At 40.9% G+C, this 26,899-nt stretch overlaps 1 protein-coding gene across 1 annotated transcript in view; it reads right to left on the bottom strand.

Annotated features, from left to right (window-relative positions):
• The window catches only part of PCNX2 (pecanex 2), a 242,250-nt gene extending 216,252 nt beyond the window's left edge, over positions 1-25,998 (bottom strand). Inside the window, exons 1-5 of the mRNA XM_050949217.1 lie at positions 25,846-25,998; positions 12,647-12,852; positions 8,355-8,472; positions 5,192-5,228; positions 2,342-3,652 (exon numbers count right to left, since the gene is read on the bottom strand). Of these exons, the coding sequence (XP_050805174.1) occupies positions 2,342-3,652; positions 5,192-5,228; positions 8,355-8,472; positions 12,647-12,852; positions 25,846-25,998 (1,825 nt within the window). The remainder of the gene's footprint in view (positions 1-2,341; positions 3,653-5,191; positions 5,229-8,354; positions 8,473-12,646; positions 12,853-25,845) is intronic.
• Between the last annotated feature and the right edge of the window lie 901 nt (positions 25,999-26,899).

Below are 26,899 nucleotides of genomic sequence, written 5' to 3'. Positions count from 1 at the left end.
TTGTCATTAAATAATCTTCCCCTCCCCCCTGCAATTACCTGCAACTGTGAAAATTTAAATTGATAAAAAATTGCTTAAAACATCCATATTATCCATCAAAATTATAAAAATAAAAATAGAATTCTGCCACGCCTAAGAATACTGTATCCAAATGAACATGTAAGGCCTCCCCCAAATAAGGAAGCCCACAAATAACTTGCAGGGAATCTAATTGGGGACAGACTAGGGAAGGCAAAGGACTAGTTGTTTAGAGTAGCCTAAGAAGCAGCATATCAACTGATGGGAGCCAAAGGGGAAGAAAATCAATTGAACAATGTGGTCTGTGGAGGCGTGGTCAGAAAGGATGTACTGAGGGGCCAGTGGACAGAGAATGGAGTGATGCTCTACGGTAGGAAGTGACAAAAATGGAATAGATCTTTAAACTGATTGGAGGTGCAGGGGGGGAGTGTGGATTGGGAGCAGAATCAATGGCTGAATGGGTTGGGGAATGTAAAAAAAATTGATTAGGGACAAAGAATAGACTGATAGGATTGGGATCTATAGAATTCCTTGGGGAAGCTACATGAAAGACAAGCAGAGAACTGAATGGAGAGGCTTGGGAGGAAGGGCCGAGAATGGACTGATAGTGCTGGAGATGAACAGTAAAGAAATAGATGGAGGGGACAAGAGAAGAGTATAGGAAAGAGAGCGAGAGCAGGGAATAGAAAGTAGCAATGAGTGAACAGAAAAGGGGAGAGTAAGTAAGAGTAGAAGAAGGGGAATGAAACAAAACTGATAACCTAACATGGAATAGAAAAGGTTAGAACTACAGAGCGAGATGGAGAAAGATGAGGGCAGGATTTAATGAGCTTGATAGGGGTCAGAAAAATGAAAAGGCAGGAGATAATTACAAGAGGAACAGGATACAAAGGAAGAAGAAAGCAAGTCAAGTGGATATCGTATGACAAAATGTTTTATAAAGTCAATCAGGTATGTGTGTGTTGGACCTCTTTTGTGGGATGTAGAATGTTTGCAGCTAGTCATGGGAATCCATATTTCCTACTGGAAAAGGAGGATAACTTCCCCATGGAGGAGGATAACTTTTTTTTAAAAATGTTAACACTGTTTTATTAGAACATTATAATACATCTCCTGTGTTTTATGGGAAAGGCATAAGTGCATTTTGGTTGCATGCTTTTTGGGTGTCTTCATAGAATACAGTTTACCATCGATTCCACACAAATAAGAGGCAGGCTTCCTAGGATTTGTTTGTTTTGGTTAAAGTCTTCTAAAATATGTGAAATTGCATTTGGTAGTTCAGACCTTGCTCTGAGAGGACCATGAGGCCTCTCCACTGTATTTTGTCTTACATCTCCACAACACATAGCCCTCCCCCTTAGTTTAGTTCAGCTAGATATAAGGCTAGATTTAGTTATTGTTTTATAGAAAGCAAGGTGCCAAAACAATTAGAAACAACACACCTATACATTGCGTTGGGAGGCACAGGGATGGAGAAGAGAGGTAGCAGAGCTAGTTGTGGGTGAAGAGCCAAACATTCTTATATATGGGAAAAAGAATATACAGCTTTGGTTTTATGTCATGGGTAGAGCAGCAGAAAAATTCTCAAACTATTTAAACAAAAAAAGCTTTTGACTAAATGGAATGTTTTGTGCAAAAGTTCCAGTTTTCATCAAAATTTTGGTGGCTTTTCTGTTATGAAAAAAATGAATATTCTTAGTTCTCAGAAACTGAACTGCCAACAAATTTTCAGTTTTCAGCTTCCAAAATATATAAATATTTTGATGTAAACCTAAAAACCTGTGTTAACTTTTTTTTGAAGGTTATTAAAATACAACTAGAGCTGCTCAGGAAATGTAGGGATCTGGGATTTGAGTTTGATTTTTAATACACATAAGTGACTCTGACTTTTTTAAATATGTGCATATATTTAAGAAGTCCTCATATGCACTTAATGGAAAGAGTATGACAGGGAGTGGCACAGCCATTTTGCAGGTTTTTGTAAACACGTATTGGTATTCTAACAGAACCAAGCTTGCCCCATGCAGGTTATTCCAATGTAGAAGTCCAGCTAAATACCAGCTGAGTGCTTACTTTACTTGCTCAAATCTTTTGCTTTGAAATGTTCAAAAGCCTTCTAAAACTACAGGAAACCGCACCAGGTATTTTTTAGGATAGACCCTTATGCCCACCCTTTTTTAGCACTTCTCCAAGTTGGATTTGGCTAACTTTTTATGGACCTGAGATTAAATTACCATAAACAAAGTAGGTAAGAATCTGGCAATCTTTCATTTTCTTATTCCAAAAGAGTAGTTTTAAAATATGATATGATATCATACTATACCTCCAACAAACCCATCATCTTTTGTAGTCTCTGTTTTGATATTGGACTGATTTGATGCTGTCACCTTTGCAGTATTAATGGATTCCAGCAGGGACACAAATTCTAGGAAGTTAGATTCATTGGGTATTTGTCCTTCTTTAGCTTCTAAGTCAGATTTAGAAGTTGGCAAGGTCTTTTCTTTATCACTGATTATCTCCATGGAATTCTTACTTAAAAAGATGTTTGTCCCACTGTCTACGCTCAGCACTCGAATGTGTCTCTTTTCATGGGCAGTTTTATAAGATAGAGGATCAAGGTTCTGTTGACTTTCTTTAGAATTGGAAGCGGTGACCAGCAAATTCTCCGAAGCATTCTCTAGATTTGGACCTAAATGAGTGTTAGTTTCTGAATGACTATTTGCTGGATTGCTATGGTCCTTTACTGCATTGTCCAAATCACCAGACTCATATCCAGAACACTGGTTGGATGATGCATCAACCTTTAAACGTTCTGGCGTTCTTTCACTTTCACTGGCTTCCAGATGAACATTGCCTCCACCATCATCAGACAATTCAAAAGTTATAACCGGAATTTTGATCTGTTCATTATTTTTTTGACTGTGGAGATCTGCTATAGCTACACCAGAGTCTGGGTTTGAGCCAGTTTTCTCAGTACCTGACACCTTCAGATGGAGACCACCTTCTATATCATTCATTGTATTTGGTGTACTACTCATTGTAATAACTATTTTAATGGGTTCATGTAAATTAAGTTGGTCTCCAGGGAGAGAACCATCAACAAGAGCAATAGCAACCTCACCATCTGAATAATCAAGATCTTCATCGGTGTTATCAACATGGAAAGAAATTTCCACAGGCCCATCAGTCTCTTTGGTTGCAATTGTATTACACTGTGGGCAGTTACGATTAAAGCTTTCATGCACTGATCCATCGGGGAATCTCTCTCTTTTGTAACTTTTTGGATTACTTAAATGCTCTGAAATAATAACTGAATTTTCACTGCCCCATTGCTCAAAAGAAATGCCAGTTCTTAAAATGTCATACTGTGACAGAGAGAGGTTTGACAACTTTTTAACCAGATCTTTGTCCATGAGAATATCTTCTGATCCAAAGTAGCCAGAAGGGTGCATCTTCTCCTCTTTTTCATTTGTTCCATTACTGATAAACATCTCCATAGCTGTTGGCTTTGTTACTATTGCCGATGTGGTAGAATCTGACATATGGGCTGTAGAAATAGGTAACATATCTGCTTTGATATAGGGTGAGGTAGATAAAACTGGTGGTGAAGCCTGGTCTTCTAACGTTGTTACCCCTAATAAGAACATACATATGAGTGAGGTCGCACAAACAAAAGTCATTATGCATTATAGATGTCAATATTCCTATGCATCAAAACCAGCCCGCAGACTTAAGGAAACATGGAAATACAGAACAAAATTGTTGATACGTTTAGACAGAAATTTACTATGGAATGTAATAATTGTTCTCTGCTAACTTCCACAATTTTTTGCATCTAGTTAACAAATTAGGAAGATAATTTTCTTGTTTAGGAATTGTATGAAAAATATTTTTATTTTAATTACCTGGAAATATGGTTCTTACTCATGTGAACAATAAGAGAAGAGTTTGCAGGCTCAGGCCCAGTCTCAGGGTAAAAGAGGCCTTTACAATATGTTAGAGTTGCAGTTCTACTCTATGTCAGGTTTCCTCACAGATCAAGAGATAGTAGCAGCAGCAGCATAAACATTTTAAAAAACAAAAATAAAATAAAAATCACAAGAACCCAAACAAACAAAAACAATCTACCAAACCGAAACATTACACTGCACACACAATTCTCTCCTTGGGGACAGGATGATAGAAAGAATGAACCAATGCAACAGAGATTAGTCATGTCACCTCATGCACTGCAGGAATCGTCACAGACACTACAGTAATGAGGGTGGTGTAAGAACCTACGGAGAATGGAATTCCAGAACTCGTCGTCCATGGACCATTGGAACTGAAGGCACACCAAGGCATGCTGGGAATGTTGTCAGAGTGTATGAGAAGAACCAGAGACTTTAAGGGAGCAGGATGTGTTGCTGAGTCTCTCCAGGCAAACAGCTCAGGAGGGTCTTTGGTGGAGATAAGGGAAGAAGCAAAACTGGTAGTGATTCTGCAGGCTGAGTTGAACTGAAAGGGGCCAGGCTATGGAGGAGCACCTAGGAGCTGGAAGACCTGGGAAGAAGCCAGAGGGGCAGATGATGAGAAGGACCAGGAACTCCATGGAAAAGAGAGTTCTATGGACTTTGTCACTGAGACATGGGTTGGATAAAGCTGGGGAGCTAGTAACAGACAGTTCTGAAGTACCGGGGAAAAGGTGGTGATAGGCTAAAGAGCCAAAAGTAGCCAAGGGGAATAAGAGGCCATGATCAAAAGAAGTATAGAAGGTTTGGGGTGTGAGCTGAGCACTAGCTTCCTGCTTTGGGGCCCATACCACAGGGCTTCCAAGAGAGAGTGTGAGGAAGTCCCCTTCACTCCCCTGAATCAAAGTGCACAAGATGCATAGATCCTTAAGGAAGGGCTGTGGCCCAGAGCAAGTGAAAGGTAGGGGATGGGAAACTAGTTTTGGGACTTTCTTTGGACTTTTGTTTACCCTGGCAGAGGTGGAGTTTTTCTAATTTAGCTAGAGAACTCAATGAAACTATACAATTAGCTATCCCCAAGGAGGGGAAAGTGATGCGGCAGCCACACTTGGCCCTGGAACTAGTAAGCCTCTGGTACATGCTGTGCATGTGCTGAAATACTTTTGGCAAGCAATGTTTATAGAAAACAATTAATAAAGGTTAAAAAAAAGCTTTCAAGATACCTTTGAGATCTTCAACAGTTTCTTGTGTTGGCAGCTCCTAAAAAAATGAAATATATTAAATTAATTGTATTTAAATTAATTTTAAAAATGCAGAATATAAATCCAACAATCATCTAATCAATTGTTAGTACATAACATTCAGTAACTTGTGAATGTACCAGTGGGAACTGCAGATAGTGAAAGGTGATGCTATAGTATCAGTCATGGTCTACCTAATAGTTCAAATCACATTTGTGACATTCAGGATAAATTCTGAGATGGATTTTTTTTTGTCAGTCAGCAGCCTCAGATGTGGGTTTTTAGTCAGAAGAAACAGAGAGCACATATATTGGTTTCCCTTTTTCAAACTATAGAATTTTTTTTTAAGCTGTGAGATGATCAGGTTTTCTTTCCAATACACCTCTACCCTGATATAATGCAACTCGATATAACACAAATTCAGATATAACGCAGTAAAGCAGTGCTCCGGGGGTGAGGTGGCAGGGCTGCATGCTGCAGCGGATTAAAGCAAGTTCGATATAACGTGGTTTCACCTATAACGTGGTAAGATTTTTTGGCTCCCGAAGACAGCGTTATATCGGGGTAGAGGTGTATTTGAAAAGAATTTCTTACACAGTGCTGGAAAAGAAAGCCATCTAATTTAGCAGACTAGGCTGATAACCTGAAAAAGAGTACTACGGAGAAAATCAACGTGGTGTTGCTCCTCCTAGTAGCCAGAAGTGCCTCTGGCACTGGGCACTAGAACTGAGAGCAGGAAGACCATTTCTCCTGTCCTCTTAATGCTCCTGCTGCTGATGCCCAGGCAAACAGGAGAAGGAACCTAGACTGGCAAGGGAATAGACTGGGACAAGGGGAGGTGAGAATAAGGAAGAGTGGAACTGGGACAAGGAGCTGAGGAGGGAGACTGGGACAGAGACAGTGACAGGTGGGGGAAGGTAGAGGCAGAAAGGTCTGTAATACCTAGAGCACATTTCCCTCAGAGCCTGAAGTAGAATCCAGTATTCCTGAGTGTCAATATTCCTCTGCTATCAGCAAATAGCTGTGAAACCCACTGGCAAAATGTGTATTTCATCTCCTTCTAGTGATTGTCCAAAATAGAGGATAACAACTTGCTACTTCTATCAGTTACACCATTATTACTCAAGTGGCAGAGCTCTGTGGATCTAAAGGGTCTAACCCTGCTTATGAGCCATGTGGGACTCGATATGGTTATATATGATGGAATTTGTTTTGTTAGTTACATTCTTAAAAGCCTAGGAAAGTACATTTAAAAACTACGTTAAAAAAAACATTAAAGTTGCAAAGTCAAGCACTCAAAAGTCAGAAAGTGACAGAATTCAAATTGTCCATGCAATCTTAATTCGTCCCCTTTGTGTGTATGCATTATGACACAGTCTTTAACTACATGGTCATGTAATATTTCTTCTACAAGACCCTGCCTCACTCAGTGCAGAAGAAGAACTGTGCTGTGCGACTGACTCAGGGTTGTGTAGTGAAAGAAGCTGTTTTCTGTAGGACCCCTGCCCACATTTGTTGCCAAAGTTGGAAAGTGTGTAGTGAATGAGGCATGGGACAGCAGGCAAATAAAGGATGATTTTATTGTTTAGGCAGTTGAATGATGCCCTTGAAGTTTATATTCTATCCTTACCTCTGTCAGAGTTCCTGTGTGAAGCTAGACAAGTCACTTAAACCAAAAACTTTTCACAGATGAATTCATTTTCTGTGTGCTTAATTTGATACATCTGGATTCTAATATGCAGAAGGTCTGAGCACTAACAAATGCAACTGAAATTAATGACAGCTCATCTCTGAATAAATAAAGCACTACCAAATGCTAAATTTCTGAAAAATGATCTCAAATTGCACACCGGAATTCATTGGCACTTTTGACATTAATGTCTCTGTGCCTCCGTTTCTCATCTATAAAATGGGAGTTATAGTATTACTTTACAGGAGTGTTGTGAAGATAACTCCATTAAGGTTTGTGAAGCACTGAAATGCTATAGTGGTAAACACCCTGGATAGACCTACAAGGAAATTAATAGTTCTGTATGCAGTGCAAGATTTGAATAGTGTGCAGTAAATAGGGGCTAGGGAGACACATTGAGCAATGAGGATAAAATAAAATATTGAATAGCTACTCATTAAGTGAGCACCATACAACCTGTGCACTGAATGAGGCAAAGGTTCTATTGAAAAATAGTATGTGATCACGAAATTAAAAATTTATCGTAATGCACAAGGGGGCTGAACTAAGGCTTCACAAGCAACCTTAAATTTGTCATTTCCTGAGTGCTTGACTTTGCAACCTTTATAGCATGACCAGATGTCCCTATTTTATAGGGACAGTTCCGATATTTGGGGCTTTTTCTTCTATAGGCGCCTATTACCCCCCACCCCATCCCGATTTTTCAACCTTGCTGTCTGGTCACCCTAAACCTTTGTGTTCTTTCTATAGTTTTTGGTATGTAATATGTACGTACATTGTCACTCAACTTCAACTGCCCCACTGGCTTTAGAATGTAACTGAGCCATGAATATTTCAATAGTTCAGAGTTCTATTCATGTTGTAAACCCCATCGTGGGAGTTAAGTCAAATGTGTATATTTCAAGACAGGCCCCAAGATGAGATATGGGTGATTTTATAAATCTAAAAATAAATACAGTAATGAGGAATAGCTGTGCAAGGGCTGTTACTAATGGTCCAGGAGAAAAGTCATTCTAGGCACACAAAATGGTTATGCCGCATGTCTTAGCAGCCTGCAATAAAAGTGCTCTCTTTACCCTCCAGGAAGATCCCTTTTCTTGGTTTGAAAGCAGCAGCAGGTCCTAGTTGTTCTGTGGCCTGAAGATGCAGACAGATTCCTACTGGAATTTACAAAAGTGCCTAAGCAGGTTACAAATGCGTTTGTAAATATGGCTCTTTGAAACTAGCAAAAACTGACCAATCCAGTGCAGCAAGCAAGCTGGCTGCTCTGGCCTGCTTGTGTACTAAAAGCAGACTGCTAAAAGTCAAACACAGGAAACAGCCTATGTACCTCTGTGCAGGATCAGTTCCATAATTTACATGCAGCTGTATGTACTCCCATAAGATACAAGACACTGTGTAATACACTGTATAGCTCTGCACAAAAAGAAGGTATACAGAAAACAGCCTACTAACCACAACTCCAGAAGAGTGGTGCAAGTTTATAGCCTGTACTCTTGAACTGCCATGGATTGTTGGGGTTGAGTCATTTTGTTTGACCTCTTCAATTGTACCATTCTCTCCTACGTTATTGCTGACCCAAAAGAAGAAAGTACGTCAGTGGTGGCATCTCTTAAAATAACTATGACTGTGTTTTCATACACAGCCGCTGACCCATATTTATGACACAAAAATCTTACCAAGATCACAGTACTTGAACTGGGGGTCAGAATAAGGAATATGGTAGGGCACTCCCCAAGTGACAGTATGCTTCAAGGTTTTCCTCTCTCCCACCCGCAAATGAGCAGCTGTGAAAACTGTACATGGCAAAAGTTTCTACTCCTCCCAAATTCAAACAAACACGGAAAGATCAACAATAGTATTTGTAGAAGTTTTATGAGGAACAAAAAGACAAAATCTTAGACCCAAAAAATAACACAAAATGATTCTGACATTCCAGAGAAATAGGACACAGCCAAGCTAAACACACAATGCCGCCACTCCAAACTCGGTATATAGGCTGGCTCACTTGTGTCTGCCCGATACTGGTTTACAAATTGATTTATTGCACCAAATACTGGCTTGCCCTTCCTACTAGTAGTATAATAATGAACTGTTAGTATTTCTATGTTACTTTCCATTTACATAATTCAACTTTATCATCTCGGGTATACTTTCTGTGCCTAATAGCTCAGTCATGTATGTACCTCCTCGTAATTATCCATTTGAAACAAATAAATACTGTAGTCACAGAGTTGCAGGAGATCTGTATTGTATTATATCCATTAGACACTGAACAGAATAGTTTCTTCTCTGCCTTTTGGCTAAGGTCAAGTGTAGAATCAGTTTAGCATATGATATGTCTGTCAGTTACAGTAACATATACTTAGCCATTCTGTGGAGATGTTTTTCTTGCAAGCAGATGAGCACAGACCCTGTTTTGTGGGCAAAGTACAATGTATATAAAGATATTCCATTTAAAGTTTCACTGCTATTACCAATGGCGTAACACCAAAAGATTTTTTCCCATTTATAGTTTTAAAACACAAACACTTGTAGCTCTATGTCAGCTATAAACTGTATTACATCGAAGTCACAAACATCTTCATCACAACACTATATTAATTTAAGTATCACGGAGGTAGCTGTGTTAGTCTGGATCTGTAAAAGCAGCAAAGAGTCCTGTGGCACCTTATAGACTAACAGATGTATTGGAGCATGAGCCTTCGTGGGTGAATACCCACTACATGGATGCATGTATTCACCCACGAAAGCTCATGCTCCAATACGTCTGTTAGTCTATAAGGTGCCACAGGACTCTTTGCTGCTTATATTAATTTAGTTATTTGGCTTCAAATATGCTATTTAAATATGATTCAAATGTCACATGTCTATGACCAGACTCCACTGAAAATTTTTGCCACCTGTCTTATAACCATAATATTTGAAAACAGTACACAGAGCGTTCATTTTCTACTATAAAATGAAGAAGGCCTAGAAAAATACCACTTAAAAATCATGAATACAGATTATCTTTAGCTATTATGGTAATCAAATGCCATTAATATATCCCTCATATGGAGAAGGAATTTTTCTTTATCAGGTTAAGAATTCTGCTGTAACATGGCTGAATAATGAATGTTTAACCAGAAGAGTATAGTGAAAACCTATTCATCTAGATGAGGCAGATGGGTTTGCTTACTTGTCACAATGCTTTATTTCAGTTTAATTTGATATTTGTATTTATTATTGATGGTGGAAGTGTGTGTTAGGCTGTGACCAAGAATTATGTAACTGAACTAAGCATTGTAAATGGGATCTCCTAGCAGAGGATGCCTGCTTGACATAAAATGAAAGTTTTATAAGAGTTACTACTTGGAATCATTAGCAATACAAAAGGCAAAAGAGTAGAAATGTATGCGTCTTCCATTGATCATATTTATTAAGGAATTTTTGGTTTACATTTCAGCAAGTCTAAAACAGTGGATGAGCCTCTTATGTCACTATGTCAGTATATCTGATGTTAGTAAAAAAGAAAATTATAGTTTTGTAGAACGGACAGGATTTAAAAGGACTGGGAATCTTAAACGCAAACATATACTTTTGACAGACACTGTGGAAATAAACATCTTTTATAAATACTGGCATCGGCACATCAAAGGAAGATACTTTTATAGCTAAAAGGGTTTTTTTAAGCAGACACTGACTTTCTCAAAAGAAGTTACTGCTGGGCAGTGCAGTCTCACAGGTACCTCAGCAATGCTAAAAGCTGCTAGCTAACTTAATTTCTTTCCTACTAAACTCAAGCCTGTTATGCCAATTTTCAGAGTCTTATCAAAGATTTAATGTTCAAGAATGAGAAAGTTTTAATTAACTTTTAATTTCTCTTTTCTTCTCTATTCAGTAAACTGCCAGTAAATAAATAAATTAAATACAACTTTTTTTAAAATGAACATGAATCTGGGGATGTTACCAAGTGGTGCTTTCACAATGCCTACTTTTGCTATATATCCTAGCATTGTACTGTGCAAGCAGTCTCATTAACTTCCATGGACTCTTTGTAAGGTAAAATACTACCCAGAGTGAATAATGGTGCAAGAACTGAGCTCATACGAAACAGAACACTGTCCTCAATGAAAGCAGAGAAAGGCAAATGTGATATATTGTGTATCAGTCAAGGGAACTGAGAAGGCTGAAGTTTTCCTTTAGAGCAATACTATAGAAGGGCCTAATGAAACCACTATGGGCTCAAGAAGTAGGGGTAAACAACTTGAGGGTACAGTATTCAGTCATATATTGGGGGAAAGAGTTACTATGTACATGAAGAAGCACTATAATAAGAGCACAAATACTGTAAGACAAAAAAGGATATATGTTAATCCTTATCCCATATGTCCTCATTGCAAGGCTTTATACTGACTTTCTATTGAACTATCTACTGTATACAGATATTTATACCACGCCCAACAATATGGTATTTAAGTGCCTGTATCTGAGTGTACATTCCTGAGCCTCATCCCAATGGGTGTCTGAGCTCAGACACAACCTTACTCTTGGGCATCCCAACATTGTATTATTAGATGGTATAAACTAGTGCCTTGTGCACTAACAGGGAGCACTTCCTCCTCACTAACATCTATCTTAGTCATCTCTCATTACTTCTTCAGGGCATCTGAAAATCTTTTCATTCCAAATGTGTTTTTAGCATTACCATTGTTGACTGGATATTCATTCCTTCTCTAGTCCTCCCCCTCCCCATTTTCCCCCTTTATTCAGACCATCTCAATTGGTTTTATTTGAATTTCTAGAAAGTAGTCTTCAACATTACTGTTTAAATAAAATTTGTTTTATAATGCTTTTTACCAAACCAAGCTCCTTATATAATTACTATTATTTGCCCTACCTTTCAGATTTTTTTTTATTAATTTGCGTTTAGTTTTAAAGGCTGTAATTAAATTTGCTGTGATTCTACATTGCATTGTGTAGCAAGAGTTTCTTCCCTGCTGAGATGAAGTTATATTATACAGAGATTTACTTGAAGTCAAACTAGTCCACTAGAGACACAAGGTAGGAAAGAGAGAATTAAGAGACCATAGCTGCATAAACCTGAAACCACAGCAGACATGCTCCCATGAATAAAAAGATGGTCACATTCCTTCCTTCCTTGCTCCTGCAACTCCCCTTGCAGCTCAGTGAGCAACAGCCCAGTAGCCTTTATTTTCTCTGCTCCTGCATTTGGCTCTGAGTACTGCCACAAGAGTACATGCAGTCCAGATGCAGAGTCACTAGTAGATGTTCTCCAGAACAACATCTAGGCAAGGCTGGGGCAAACAGAGGAAAGGAAACCAAGCAGAAGAGAACAAAAAAGAATGTGGAGGGAGGAAATTAGGAAGTGGAAGGAAAAAGACTAGAAAAGGACAACCAAGAGAGAAAACAGACAGGAAAAATGAAGAGATTGACAATTGTGCCAAGATATGATGCAAGAAGACACAAGGGGCGGGGAGAGGATCCTTTCCAATGATGATGGGGCACTGATAAGAGAGGTCTGGAAACCCTCAGGGTTAGAGTTAGCTATGTCCCTATGCCAGACTTAAAATACTGAACATAAACAAAAAATTAGAGTAACAGCCCACTTGTGCATTGCTTGCAAAAACAAAACACTCATTACAGTCAGCAGGAGTGTCTGCTGGGCTGGAAAGGCAGGATCGGGTTGCAAGCTTGTACTTGTGATGAAACTATGGAATGGTTCTGCATGATGAAAAACGTACCTAAGATTTGAGAAGTAAACTGCATTTTCTCTTTTGGCCTCTTTATCTTTGCTTTGCCTTCCATTCTTTCGCGAGATCCTTTGTTGAATTACTTCTCCTTTATCAAACATAAGGTGCAGACGATAACTGACTACCTTTATTATTGTGAAGAACACAGTCACAGAACTACAGTAGATAAAAACTGTCACTGCATTTGGAGGGAAAGCCTAGAGAAGAGAATAATAAAGAGTTAATGAAACAGTCAGCAATCTATCATAAGAAGATACTGTTATTTATGCACAATGTAATAACATTGTTTTACCCTTTATTTCTTATTGTCTGATACTGCTAACACCACTAAGTTTTCCTAACACTTCAGAATTGTTGCATCTACAAAGAATTTCACTATTTCAACTCATAAGAAGGCTGTAAATCTCAAAATTTCAAACCATTTCCTTTGGCTAGCTATGATATATCTAATATTATAAAAATCAAACAAAATTTTTTTACAATAGAGAGTTGCTATGAGCGCTCTTAAAACATTTCCCTCTCAGTCCCTGGGCTACCAACAATAGCAAGCATTACATATACTGTGTGCATACAGACACACAGTATATCATTAATCTACAAACTGGCTAATTCTCCCACAAAAAAAAAACTCCTCAGCCAAGAGTTTTAAGAGTAAAATGCTGTAATTTGATCTTCTATTATTCAGGCTTCATTGCTTTTATACAAAGTACCTTTACTGGTATGCCATGAACTAGTATAAATAATTAGTCTTATCTAGTCAAAATAAAGGAACAAAGTATATTTTATGATGCAGCTTTTTTTCTTTTAAAATCTTTGCAAATGTTAATGATTAGCGATGGCGCTCTCAATCATTAAAGTGAATTAGTAGAGTTTCAACTCTAGTTTGCAAAGTTCTTTCAGATCAAAGACATGATATATGCACATTTTAATGACTAAAGCCCCTGTATCATGCAAAGAAAATCATGCAGATGGACCACTGCAGTCCTCTTTACAGGAACAGGGCTTTTCCCTTGAATCCCCTTTAGTAATTTGTAGTCTCATAGCAGATTTTGATCTTTTATTGGAAACTTTTTAGAAGGGCTTCAGTATAGCACTCCACAATTTGGAGTGGGAGGGAGGCACAAGCATCCAAAGCCTGCTAAAGTCTGTGGACTTAAATGGGTTTTAGATTGGGCCCTAGATGTACTATCAACTCAAGGGTCATTTGGACACAAAAGATATTCCAAAAGAAATCTTGATTTATTTCACATTGGTTTTTCAAGTAGGGAATTCAGACATTAATAGATGACACAGCCAGGAATCTCTCTGTACACATAGGTATGAATTTTCAGTTTTTCATTGGAGTCCAAATAGATCACACACCACATTTTATTTCAAAAAAGTAATTTTCCCCCTTCACCTCAAAAAATCTCAGTGGTTATCTTCAAATTTATAGCAGCAACACAGATGAGATCTAGCATATACAGAGAGTGCAGTGTTACTTCTGTTCTGATGTCAGCTTAGTGTAGCACTTACTTTCCAAGATGTTTCTGGGAAATTTTTCAGGCAAATCTTTTTTTGAAGATCCAATCTGATTCTTAAGTAAGGAGTCTATTGCATAGGAGTGGAGTAACTATTAACAACTAGGTGTTACTGTGACGACCATTTTATAAATAACTAAAGATGTTAATTTCCACAAATTGAGGCTCAGTCTAAAGTACTGAAGTGCATGGTTAACTTTAAGCACACAAGCGGTTCCACTGAAGTCAAAGGGAATACTCACATGCTTAAGTTAAGCATGTACTTTAGTACTTTACTGGATGAAGGCCAAAGAGCTCAGCAGCTGGTAGGATTGAGCCCTCAGAGAAGTAAAATTTCTGGTCATCAGCAGTGGATAAAATATAATTTAAGACTAGTCCTAGTGCCTGTTCTAAACAGAAGTTTTTGAACGTTACAGGACTCAGATCACAATGGAGGTAGCTGTTAAGATAAGTTCCTGTCTGCATCCTAAAAACTTGCCCATACCGGTATTGCCCTGGCCTCTTCTTTTGTCATTCAGTGTTAAACGCATTCTAAACTATATGCATTTCCTTACCTTTTGGGGGCGAAGCCAGACTTTTAGGCACCTGCTCCCCTACTTGGTGTAAACTTTGCTTGTACCAATCAGAAACGAACACATACAGTTTTTGGGCCCCGTCCCCTATGACACTTCTATGATGTCATAGTGGGTACTTTAGGCTGCTCTGCCATGTGCAGGAAGAAGAGGAGAAAGAAAAACGAATCCTGTGTACCTTGTGCACATCCGTAACCGAGCCTGATCACCTCGAAGCCTCTCTCAGCTCACATGTTTTAAGCAGAGTTTCTACATTTGCCGGTCGTTATGAGTTGGTTTGCATTCGTAAGTATTGGTTATTACTAAATGCTGCATCTGTGTTTATAAATATTGTTTACTGCATCTTTGTTTATAAATATTGTTTGATAGTAAATACTTTAGCCATTGTGTTTTAAGTTCCATTAACCCTATTAGCTAATCATACGCTGCTCCCCTACCCCTTGTAACTATCCCCAATAAAACTTTAAATTAATTAATTTTAGTTGTGTGCGTGCCTGCAGTTTGCATCGTGATCCATACTCTCCTTGCATCCCTTACCTATACAGTCTATTGCCACGTGCAGCCTGGTAAATAACAGGACTGCATTTTTCTTTCGCCCCTAAAAGTACGTGGCAATCTACAGTAGCAAAAAAATCAAATAGGAATTTGTTCAAGAGGAACTGTTCCACATCACTCTCCAGGGACTCCCTCCAGGCTCCAGGTATTATAAACCTAGTCCCAGATTTGGACCTTAGCGTCCAAAATATGGGGGTTAGCATGAAAACCTCCAAGCTTAGTTACCAGCTTGGACCTGGTAAAGCTGCCACCACCCAAAAAATTAGAGTGTTTTGGGGCACTCTGGTCCCCCCAAACCTTCCCTGGGGACCCCAAGACCCAAATCCCTTGAGTCTCACAACAAAGGGAAATAAACCTTTTCCCTTCCCCCCTCCAGGTGTTCCTGGAGAGAGACACAGAAGCAAGCTCCGTGAATCTAAACAGAGAGACTCCACCCTCCCCGTTCCCAGTCCTGGAAAACAGAATTACCGAGAGCTAATCTCTCTTTCCCCCTCACCCAGAGGGAATGCAAAGTCAGGCTAGTAAATCTAACACACACAGATTTCCCCCTGACTTCTTCCTCCCACCAATTCCCTGGTGAGTACAGACTCAATTCCCTAGAGTTCCCCACTAAAGAAAAACTCCAACAGGTCTTAAAAGAAAGCTTTATATAAAAAGAAAGAAAAATATATAAAAATGGTTTTTGCTGTATCAAGGTGACAAATACAGGGTCATTTGCTTAAAAGAATATTGAATAAACAGCCTTATTCAAAAAGAATACAATTCAAAGCACTCCAGCAACTATATCCATGTAAATACAAAAAGAAAAACAATAGAAAACTTACTGCCTTACTATATTGTACTTACAACTTGGAAACAGAAGATTAGAAAGCAGGAAACAGAAATCACTTCTCATAGCCAAGAGAGAGTCAGACAGAAGACCCAGAACAAAGGACTCACACACAAAAAACCCTCCACCGAGAGTTGAAAAAATCCTGTTTCCTGATTGGTCCTCTGGTCAGGTGTTTCAGATACTTCTTTCCAGGTGAAAGAGACATTAACCCTTAGCTATCTGTTTATGACACTAGGCCATATTGGGAGACCTGTGGTTGTTAGACAACTCCCCACAGAACCCCATAATCCAGCTCTTCAATAGACCTGTGGAGAACCAGCCGCTATAATAAGAATGTTTTGTAGGTGACATTCATTAAATTTCATTGGATACTGAGTATGATTATTATCAATAAGATATCACAAAATAAACAAAGTAGCAGGCCCCATTTAAGTCATCACATGCATCTATAGGCACACAGTAAGCTCTCTCCACAAAGTACCTGATGCTATCACAGGATTTTTGGGGAACTACCAGACTTCTAGACAAGATGCCCTTAGGTGTGGTTAGATGAAGGCTATAAAATGTGGCTTTAAGATAAGGAGGAGGTAGATCACATGGGAATTAAATTATAGATTTACTTCTGATGTGCTGTAATTATAAATTTTACCATGTATTTTGTTGGATAACTATTTTCCTTAATCACATCAGCCACGCCATCAGGGGCTCATTCACCTGCACATCTACCAACGTGATATATGCCATCATGTGCCAGCAATGCCCCTCTGCTATGTACATTGGCCAAACTGGACAGTTTCTACGCAAAAGAATAAATGGACACAAATCTGACATCAGGAATCATAACATTCAAAAACCAGTGGGAGAACACTTCAACCTCTCTAATCACTCAGTGACAGACTTGAAGGTGGCAATTTCGCAACAAAAAAACTTCAAAAACAGACTCCAAAGACAGACTGCTGAACTCGAATTAATATGCAAATTAGATACAATTAACTTAGGTTTAAACAGAGACTGGGAATGGTTGGGTCATTACACTAATTGAATCTATTTCCCTATGTTAAGTTCTCCTCACACCTTCTATGGGTCATCTCAATTATCATTTCAAAGGTTTTTTTTCTCCTGCTGATGATAGCTCATCTCGATTGGACTCTTCCAGTTGGTATGCATACTTCCACCTTTTCATGTTCTCTGTATGTATAAATATCTCCCGTCTGTGTGTTCCATTCTATGCATCCAAAGAAGTGAGCTGTAGCCCACGAAAGCTCATGCTGAAATAAATTTGTTAGTCTCTAAGGTGCCACAAGTACTCCTGTTCTATTTTCCCTTTATCTCTTGAGGCTGGGATTCTACCAGGACAATGTCCCCCAGAGTCCTCTCACCACCTAAGCTTCCACTAATGTGGAAACTATATACAAGATGGACAATACAAGCGCCTGAATGAGAACGACTGTGCTGCGATGCATCATCCGCTTTTCCAACTTGCAATTTTACCTTCACATTTTATTTAGACTTTTTGTAAGAGCAAACTCTTTGCAGCCTGTACCTAACCAACTTTTTCCTTCTTTCATATCAAAAGAAATACTGTAATACACTGCATACTCATGCTAACCAGTATGTTTTATAGTTCTCAGACAGGTACTCTTTACAAGCATATAATCTCTATGCATCCATTAAGCATTTTTTTTCAAACATATCAACTGAATCTAAGTCTCAGATGAAAAAGATGTGATGAGTCAAAGCTGCTAGGTATTGCAGCTATTTGTAAGAAAATTCATCTGCACTAGAATGGGTACATTTGGGGGGAATTCCCCAAAAATATCCAAAGAAAATCTACAACTAACTTCATGGAAATTCATGTCAGAGTGGAGACCAAAAATCTCCATTTTAAAGATTCTGGTATTCAAAGAAAACTCAGCACCTTACCAAAACAAATGGAGAAACATAGCCATAAAGACAGGTTTCAGAGTAGCAGCCATGTTAGTCTGTATCAGCAAAAATAACAGAGTACTTGTGGCACCTTAGAGACTAACAAATTTATTTAAGCATAAGCTTTCATGGGCTACAGCCCACTTCGTTGGATGCATACAATGGAACATACAGTAAGAAGATATTTATAGATACAGAGAACATGAAAAGGTGGAAGTAGCCATACCAACTGTAAGAGGCTAATTAATTAAGAGAAGCTATTATCAGCAGGAGAGATAAACCTTTGAAGTGAAAATCAAGATGGCCCATTTCGGACAGTTGACATGAAGGTGTGAGGATACTTTAACATGGGGAAATAGATTCAATTAGTGTAATGACCGAGCCATTCCCAGTACCTGTTCAAATCTAAGTTAATGGTATCTAGTTTGCATATTAATTCAAGTTCAGCAGCTTCTCCTTGGAGTCTGTTTTTGAAGCTTTTTTGTTGCAAAATTGCCACCTTAACATCTGTCACTGAGTGATTAGAGAGGTTGAAGTGTTCTCCTACTGATTTTTGAATGTTATGATTCCTGATGTCAGATTTGTGTCCATTTATTTTTTTGCGTAGAGACTGTCTAGTTTGGCCAATGTACATTGCAGAGGAGTATTGCTGGCACATGACAACATATATCACATTGGTAGATGTGCAGGTGAACGAGGCTGCATGTATAAATCTCTGTATGTATAAATATCTTCTTACTGTATGTTCCATCCTATACATCCAATGAAGTGGGCTGTAGCTCACGAAAGCTTATAGTCATAAAGGTAATAACCATCTTTGAAGAAACCAGACTTTAAAACTTCGGACTGAAAAAGGCTTGCTTGTTATGCACGGTAGGTCGGTTATTATTCCTGATTTTCTCAAAAACAAGGGACAGGAATCATGATGGGGAATTTGGCCAAGACAGAGGTGCTGTGAAAGCCATACTGTTGGCTTTCCTCGTTCTTGTCCAGTTAAACTCTCAACTCTAATGCTAAAGTACTGTAGTTTCTCATTTCTATGTAATATATAAGATATATGCCTGCAAAGCACTGCGTCAGTAATTAGATAGACAGAAATATGCATAATTTTATTGTACTCCTTGGATTACGTGTGGGTTTCTGACAAGCAAGCAATTAACATGCTGATGGAAGGCACTGAGCTCCCACATCATTTCTACCTTTTAAGAGTGCTTCCAAAGCACCACAATATAGAAAATGTTATATGTCATTAAGTTTCAAGCCTTTACCATAGTGTGGTTTTTATTAATATTAGATGTATATTCCTTAATATAGAGACATTTAACCTTTTAACAAAACATTGCAGCTTGGAAATTTGACAGAGAAATTAAGGTTGGTTGTTATGTCTTCATGTATTACAGAGTAAAAACAGCCAAATTACCGAATAAACTAATATACAATCAGCTGACACATATAAAGAGGCATATAAAAAGAGAGACGGAGATAATGTTAAGCTGGGGCAGAAGATAAATATTCTGGTTTCGATAATATAGCTTGAGCGATTGTCACCAACTTGCCTGAGCCCATGAGTGTCTTGCAAAGTGAGCTCACCTAGTTTTCAATAGCCCAACCAACAATTAACTCGGGGAGGCCACCAGGGCCTTACACTCAAGAAGTCTCTCAGTGACCTAAACACAAAGTTTGGTCAGCAATGGGCCCTGACCTAGCCTAGCTTCTTGGGTTATGGTACAGGGAAGATCCTTCCCCCTGGCTCTGGCTTCACCCAGGAATTGCAACTATATGAAAGATGCAGTCAGCTCTTTTTTGGCCTGCTGGGCCCTGACTGATTGCCAGCTACTCCCAGCCCTTCTAGCCACTGGAGCTCCAGGTCTCACTGGCTCTACCTGTGGCTGAACCTAGAAGGCCTTTCTAGACTACCCAAAAAGTCCCAAACACTCTGCCCTTCTGCTTTTCATAAAGGGTCACTTCCTCAAGTGGGCTGAACAGTCTTTGGCAGAGGGCAGCGAGTGCCTGGTACACCTCATCGCAGAGATGACCAAGAGACAACCCAGTTCAATCACCTGGGAAAGCAAAGGAAAAGAAAAGCTCCTTGGGAACAAAATCTCAAATGTCATATTTAGATTTATTGCATCATTATACAATTTTAAAATATAATGTGAAAGAACCAATAAACCTTTACAATAGCAAGTTTAGGGAAGTATTCTGTCCAACAAAAGGCAGAAGAAACAGTCACTAAAACCACAACCAATGACTCATAAATACCTGGATGTGTATTGTCTTGTATCTTGTAAAATATGCTGCAGTTCAAACATGCACAAATTCATCCCTTGATTTTAATGGAATTACACTAGTAGGGATGAATTCAGCCCAATGACTTCGTAACTGTATTCTCTCACCCAGAACATAATAGAGCCCAGTGTAATTAGGTAGTATAAAAGATCTAATTTATAATGTCTTATTAGACCTGATAAAACAGCAGTTATAAGATATATGATAATTTTGGAGGGTTGATTACAATACTAGTTATGTTGCAAATAATTATTCAATGCATAATTTCTAAATGTAAGCCAACCATTACAAAGGGACAATTAGGAGGCTACTCATACTGAGGTACAGGTTTGTTTTTCTTGATAGTAAAACTATTGATAGTAAAAGGTACCATCCTGACAATGTTATGGACTGAAATCCTCAGTTCATGCAACAGGTTCAGTATTGGTAGCACTATGCTTTCAATGTTTCTCAACCTTCTTCTGGAAGAAACCACCTCTAGAGAAGGTGCCTATTCAATACCTACCCTAAGCGCTGAGACTTCCAACAAAGTGTGACGAAGTGGAGTTTTACTCCCCTTGTTATGTTGCATGTGAGTCTTACTGTTCTATACTAATACTGTGTGCGTACCTCAGTTTCCCTCTGTATTGCATCAAAGACTAGGCAGTGGGAATTGGATGCGTGACTTCTGCTGAGGCCCTCAGGGCAGGGGAGGCTGTTCAGAGGTCTGCATGAAGGAGATGGTTGATGCCCTTTGTAATCTGAGATCCGGGGGGGGTGGCGTGCAACCAGGTGACACTTTTTGCCCGGGGAAGCAAGACAAAAGACGAGGAGCAATGGGCGTGTGAGAGACCAGGCAGGGGGAATCAGGGCAGTCGGGTTGTGGGGGATTGGAGACGGCGGGAGTCCAGGTTGTCTGGCCCAGGGTTCCCCCAAGATGGACTCTGTTGAAAGTCACGGATTCTGTGCAAACAAGCTTTGTGCTACACTGTATTCCTATTGACCAATAAACCCTTCTGCTTTACAATACTGGCTAAGAGGCACCGATGACTGCGGAGTTGGGGTGCAGGGCTCTCTGGCTTCCCTCACCAAGGGGAAGTGTGAGGTGTGAACAGGTATGTTGAATACTCCAAGGTCAGACCAGGAAGGCCGTAAGCAAGGAGGCTTTTTGCCCTGGGCAGCGTGCCCTCAGGGGAATCAGGCTACTCAGAGTCCTGACTGACTTCATACCAAGCAGTTCCAGAGCATCGGACCTGTGACTCCATAACACAATGACATTAATTCAAACCAGTTTAGTGACATTCTGTGTGATGCTGACACATGTCCCCTTAGAAATGAACTGAAAGCAGCACCAAACTAATTTCAAAAAGGCTTAAAATGTTAGTGACTTTTGATCCTTACTAACCTGGGCCAGATTAAAGCCAGCCACCTAGAATTGAAAGGTTACTTCTCCCATTATTTATTGTCTATAGAGCCTACAGACATACTAGACACATGATAAAGACTAGTCCATATTCTGATAGTTTACAATAAAAAATGTTGCACTAAACAGATGAATGAAGATATAAGAGACACCATGAAGCAGGGAAATGAAAGTAACCAATATCAAATTAAGTGGATAATCCATGTAGGCATATATTACAAAATCCCTAAACTCCTCAGATCTTCACACAGAAATATCTTTTAATCTGGTTAAAAGCAAGACAATTTGCCCCAGATTTTGCCATTCTCATCTCTAAATTGGAACTGGAGAGTGCTTTGGAAGACAGACATTTTTATTTCACAGATATACTGGCAAAAACAGAATTAAACATGCAAAGGATATTTCCAAAAAGGTAATCTTAAACTCAGCTGAGACCTTCAAGGTGGCTGAACTACTACCTTTACCCACCTATTCTTTCTGGTAGCGATAATTAAGGCTACGATTTTATCATGGTTATTTTTAGTAAAAGTCATGGAAAGGTCACGGGCAATAAACAAAAATTCACATAGCTCATGACCTGTCTATGACTTTACTGAAAATAACCTGGGGACAGGTCTGGGTAGGGGGGAAGAATAGAGTACCATGGGGGGGACTGAGAGACCAAGCACCCTGCCAGCGGCTGCAGCAGGAGGCACACCCTTGTGGAGGCACACAGCCCCAGCTCGGGAGTTGGCTGCAGCTGCGTGACAGAGGTGCACAACCCCAGCTGCAGCTGCTGTCAAGCCCCAGCTGCAGCTGGGGTGGAGAGGTGCATAGCCCTAGGAAGCCATGAGGGGGGTGAATGGACCCCAGTGCAGCCGCCAAACAGAGACGTGTAGCCCCAGCTGCAGGTCCCAGTGAAAGCCGCAGGGCTGGAGCACACAGCCATGGCTGCTGCCCCCGCCAAGCCCAGGACACTGCAGGGCTGTGGCACACAGCTCAGGCTGTAGCCCCCGTCAAGCCCAGGACACTACGGGGCTAGGGCGGGCAGCCCCAGCTGCAGTCCTTGATGGAAGCCACTGGGCTGGGGCAAGCGGACCTGCCTGCAGCCCCTGGGGGAAGCTGCATGGCTGGGCCTGCAGAGTCCTGGTTCCACTCCAGCCAGCCCCAGTTGCAGGGCAGGGGTGCACAGTCCCACCTCCAACCTCCTTAAGCCCAAGAACCTAAAAGTAGGTTGGGGGGCGTAATGTGCTGTAAAAGTTAGCCCCTCTTGTAAACAGCTAATGAGGAAGATTTTCAAAAGCAAAAGGGAAGTTAAGAACCCAACCCTCACCGAAAAATCAATGTGAGATGGGTGTCTAATTCCCATTTGCACTTTTGAAAATCTCCACCCACAATCTTATTTTAAGACAAGATGCCACATGTGAATGAAAATAAACTTATCTGTGGGGAGATGTAAGTCAGAAATAGAAATACAATAGAACCCCATTTATCTGAGCCTCCATTATCTGGCTCTCCATATTGACTGAATCGGGTGGCAGGGCTCAGGCTGTCAACCCCACTGCCCGCGGGGCTGACATCCTGAGGCCCACGCATTCTCATTATCCAAATTTTTGATTATCTGATCTGGCCCCAGTCCCAATTAGATTGGATAAACAGGATTCTACTGCAATATGCATACTACAAAAGTCTTCCATTTGTCATATCACAAAACACCTGCTTTTTCCTGTTAGTCCAGTTGTTTTGTTTGCTCTTAGGATCAATTTCATTTTAAAGTATGGTTGTTGCACACTGAAACTACAAATACCAAACTGGCAGGTAACTGATAATTTTTAACCCTGAACATTGCATAAGATTCCCAAAACAAAACAAGTCAATTCAGAATGCGTTAAGGTTGCTAAATGAGAAGAACGTAGCTACCTGTCACAAAGTTTACAAAATCCAAGCACTCAAAAACAAGAAAATTGATAGTCAAAGACATCCTTACTCATAGACAGTCTCTGTAATAAATATAATATTCTTATCGAGGATAAAGAAACCTAATCATGGTACACTTGCTTAAGAACAGATTCTGCAGCTGATCAGATGATTCATCACAAAATTAGCCAACCTGAAAAAGGCAAGTCTACTCGGAGAGATGAGGAAGAAGCCCAGGAAGTGGAAAGTTAGGTCATGCACATAAATTAAAGTTGGGGTGTGTTGGTGGGAGAAGATCTAAATATTTTCACTATTTCATCTTTGTTTCACTCCATAGTTTTTAGGCCCAATGTTCTTTAAAACATCTCTATTTTCTATTTCATTTGTGATTAGTTTCCGACATCCTCCAGAAAAAGTAATATTTTCCTGCAGATATATTTCTATCCACACCTAGGGAAAGGTTTATTTCACCACAAATCAGAGTCTGTGAACAAGTTCTCATTTACAATTGCAATCTAAATAACAGAGATAGGATCTATAGCTCTTACTGTCTCACACCAGATATTGATCTGGCATCCTGGGAAGAAGCCACCCTCATGTTGTTACCTGATTGGAGTCCATGGGAATGCTCAGCAGAAGCAAATGGCATTTTTTCCAGGAAATAGGCTATATAGCCTGATTTTCAAAGATAAGCATCTGCATCTCCTATGGACTTCAGAGGGAGCCTTATAGGGAGACTGATGAGGAATGTTTAATATGGCAGGAAAGGTTTTTTCTTCATTAAAGAAAAATCTGCAGAAATGAGTTGAGTCTACATCCATGAGGACATAAAGAATGGCAAATATTAGAAGCTAAATATTGGGGAACCTAATACTAAAATCATGCACTACTTTACCTAACAATATGCTCTTGCTCTTTCTGCCTACATCGCATATTGATATCACGCTAAGAATAGACTAAAATATTTCATTTTTTTTCCAAGGAAACTATTTATATTTAACAAACAGAATGAAGTTCCTAGTTACTGCAATCCATTAAATTATAATTTAGTTGCATTTCTCACACTTTAATAGAAAGAGGTGGAGCAGTGGATGTAATGAAAAGCGGTGTGCTTTCACACATTATTTATGTTGCATCTGTGTCTCTATACAGATGGGGAGAAAGTGAGAGTATAATTTGGCCACATTGGTTATTGACTGCCAGCTTAACTGCTCATATACTTTCCTGCATAACAACTTGATTATTGGGCCTATAAGGCTCACCCATGTTCAGGACCGGCGCTAGAGTTTTTCGCGCCCTAGGTGCAAGGCCATTTCGCCACCCCGCGCGCCGCTCACGCAGCTCCGGTGGAGCTGCCGCAGCCATTTCTGCGGAGGGTCCGTTGGTCCACGGCTCTGGTGGACCTCCCGCAGGCACGGCTGCGGCAGCACCACTGGAGCCGCGGACCAACGGACCCTCCGCAGGCACGACTGCAGCAGGTCCACCGGAGCTGCCTGCCGCCCCACCCCCCGGCAAAATGCCGTTCCCCGAAAATCCTGGCGCCCTTAGCGATTGCCTAGTTCGCCTCAATGGAACCGCCGGCCCTGCCCATATTTCAGGATGAACACAGAAAGTACTGCTGGCAAAATTATAGTATTAGATCCTGGGGAAGGGTGGGATTAAAATTGGCATGCACCTCTCTAGAGCAGCTGCATTAGCCACTAAAATATACACAAAGTGTGTTTATTACTATTTATTCATCTTTCACTAGGACAGCAAATTCATTCAAAAATCTCAGCAGAGCACAATGATATCAGTACAGAAGACCACAAAATTGACTATGTCTAACAACAACAGGGCAGCACTTAACTGGCACTGACAAGGAGACACTGTCCCACAGTACAGTCAAAATGGTAAAACACAGCAAAGTGGGAGGGGGGATTTAAAAACAGTATCAAGAAAAAATACTCATCCAATTATATCAGGCTACTTCCCTGCCCCATTCCCTCTCTCTGCCGCCCCTCCCTAATTCCAGCCCTCCGTTCCTTGCCCCCACCTCCATCCCTACCCCATGGCCTGCGTCCCTATGACCGCCTCAGCCCTGCCTCCTCCGTCCATCTTCACCGTGGCCTGTGCCCCCGCCCCATAGGCAGGGCCCTGCTCTCCCGTATCCCCCCCCCCATCCTGTGCCCCGCTCCCGAGCCGGGCTCGCCCCTCACCAGGTGCAGGGCGAGCGGCAGCGCCAGCAGGAAGAGCCACAGATAGAGGTGGCAGCTGTTGGTGAATTTGCTCTGCTCCGGGTCGTGGTACCAGCCGCCGGTCAGCACCGCCCACACGCCCTGCCGCAGCAGCTGCACCGCCTGGGACACCATCGCCGCCCGCCACCGCCTCACCCGCCCCTGCACCGGCTCCTGCCGCAGCGGCTGCGGCTGCGGCTCCTCCCGGCGCCGGGCGCTGCGGCCGCCATGCCGGATGCTCGGGGGATTTTCCCATCATGCCCCGGGCCGCCGCCGTGGCTGAAAACTCCCCGCCCCGCCCCGCCCCCCAGCGGCCGGAGGGAAGGACCCAGGAGCCTCCCCCCGCCCCAACCACCGGGAGTCCCGCCACAGCCCTTCAGCCCCTGCTTCTTCCCACTCCCTCGTCACCCCCACTGCCCTTCCTCCTGCCCGCAAACCCCACGCCCCAACCCGCACCGCCCGTCCTCCTGCCCCCGCCTCACCCTCTCCGCCCTTCCTCCTGCCACCACCCCCCACCGCCATCTAGTGACTTGCTCACAAAGAGGGTAACAGTATATTGCTACTACCAATTACCTGTTAGCTGAAGTGGCAGAGGTCAGTGATACTATGGATGTAAAGATCTGAACCCTACTGTGACCCAAGTAGGGGGCCATTATGGTTCTATATGACGGAAGTTTTTTCCATTTAGTTGTAGGTTTGTTTTTAAAAACAAACCTACAGTAAAACATCAAGGTTGAAAATTTAAGTACTCAGAAGTAGGACGTGCTAAAATTAATGTTGCCTGGTAAAACTTGATTCAGCCCTCGTGTATGCACTATATGAAACAGTCTTTAATAAAATGAACCTATAGCTATATGGTGACATGCTATTTTTTTTTCCACAGAACCCTTGCCTTTGCACAGGATGGACTGTGCTGTGGGAATGAATCACGGCTGGGTAGTGATGATGTCTGCAGAGGCCCTACATCATTTGTTGCAGGAGGTGGATAGTGAATATGGCATAATTGCTGGAAGAGAAAGGATGGTCTCCTGGTTAA

The sequence above is a fragment of the Gopherus flavomarginatus genome, chromosome 4, assembly GCF_025201925.1.
Source record: "Gopherus flavomarginatus isolate rGopFla2 chromosome 4, rGopFla2.mat.asm, whole genome shotgun sequence".
Classification (NCBI taxonomy): Eukaryota; Metazoa; Chordata; order Testudines; family Testudinidae; genus Gopherus; species Gopherus flavomarginatus.
This window is presented reverse-complemented; position numbering and strand designations above follow the sequence as displayed.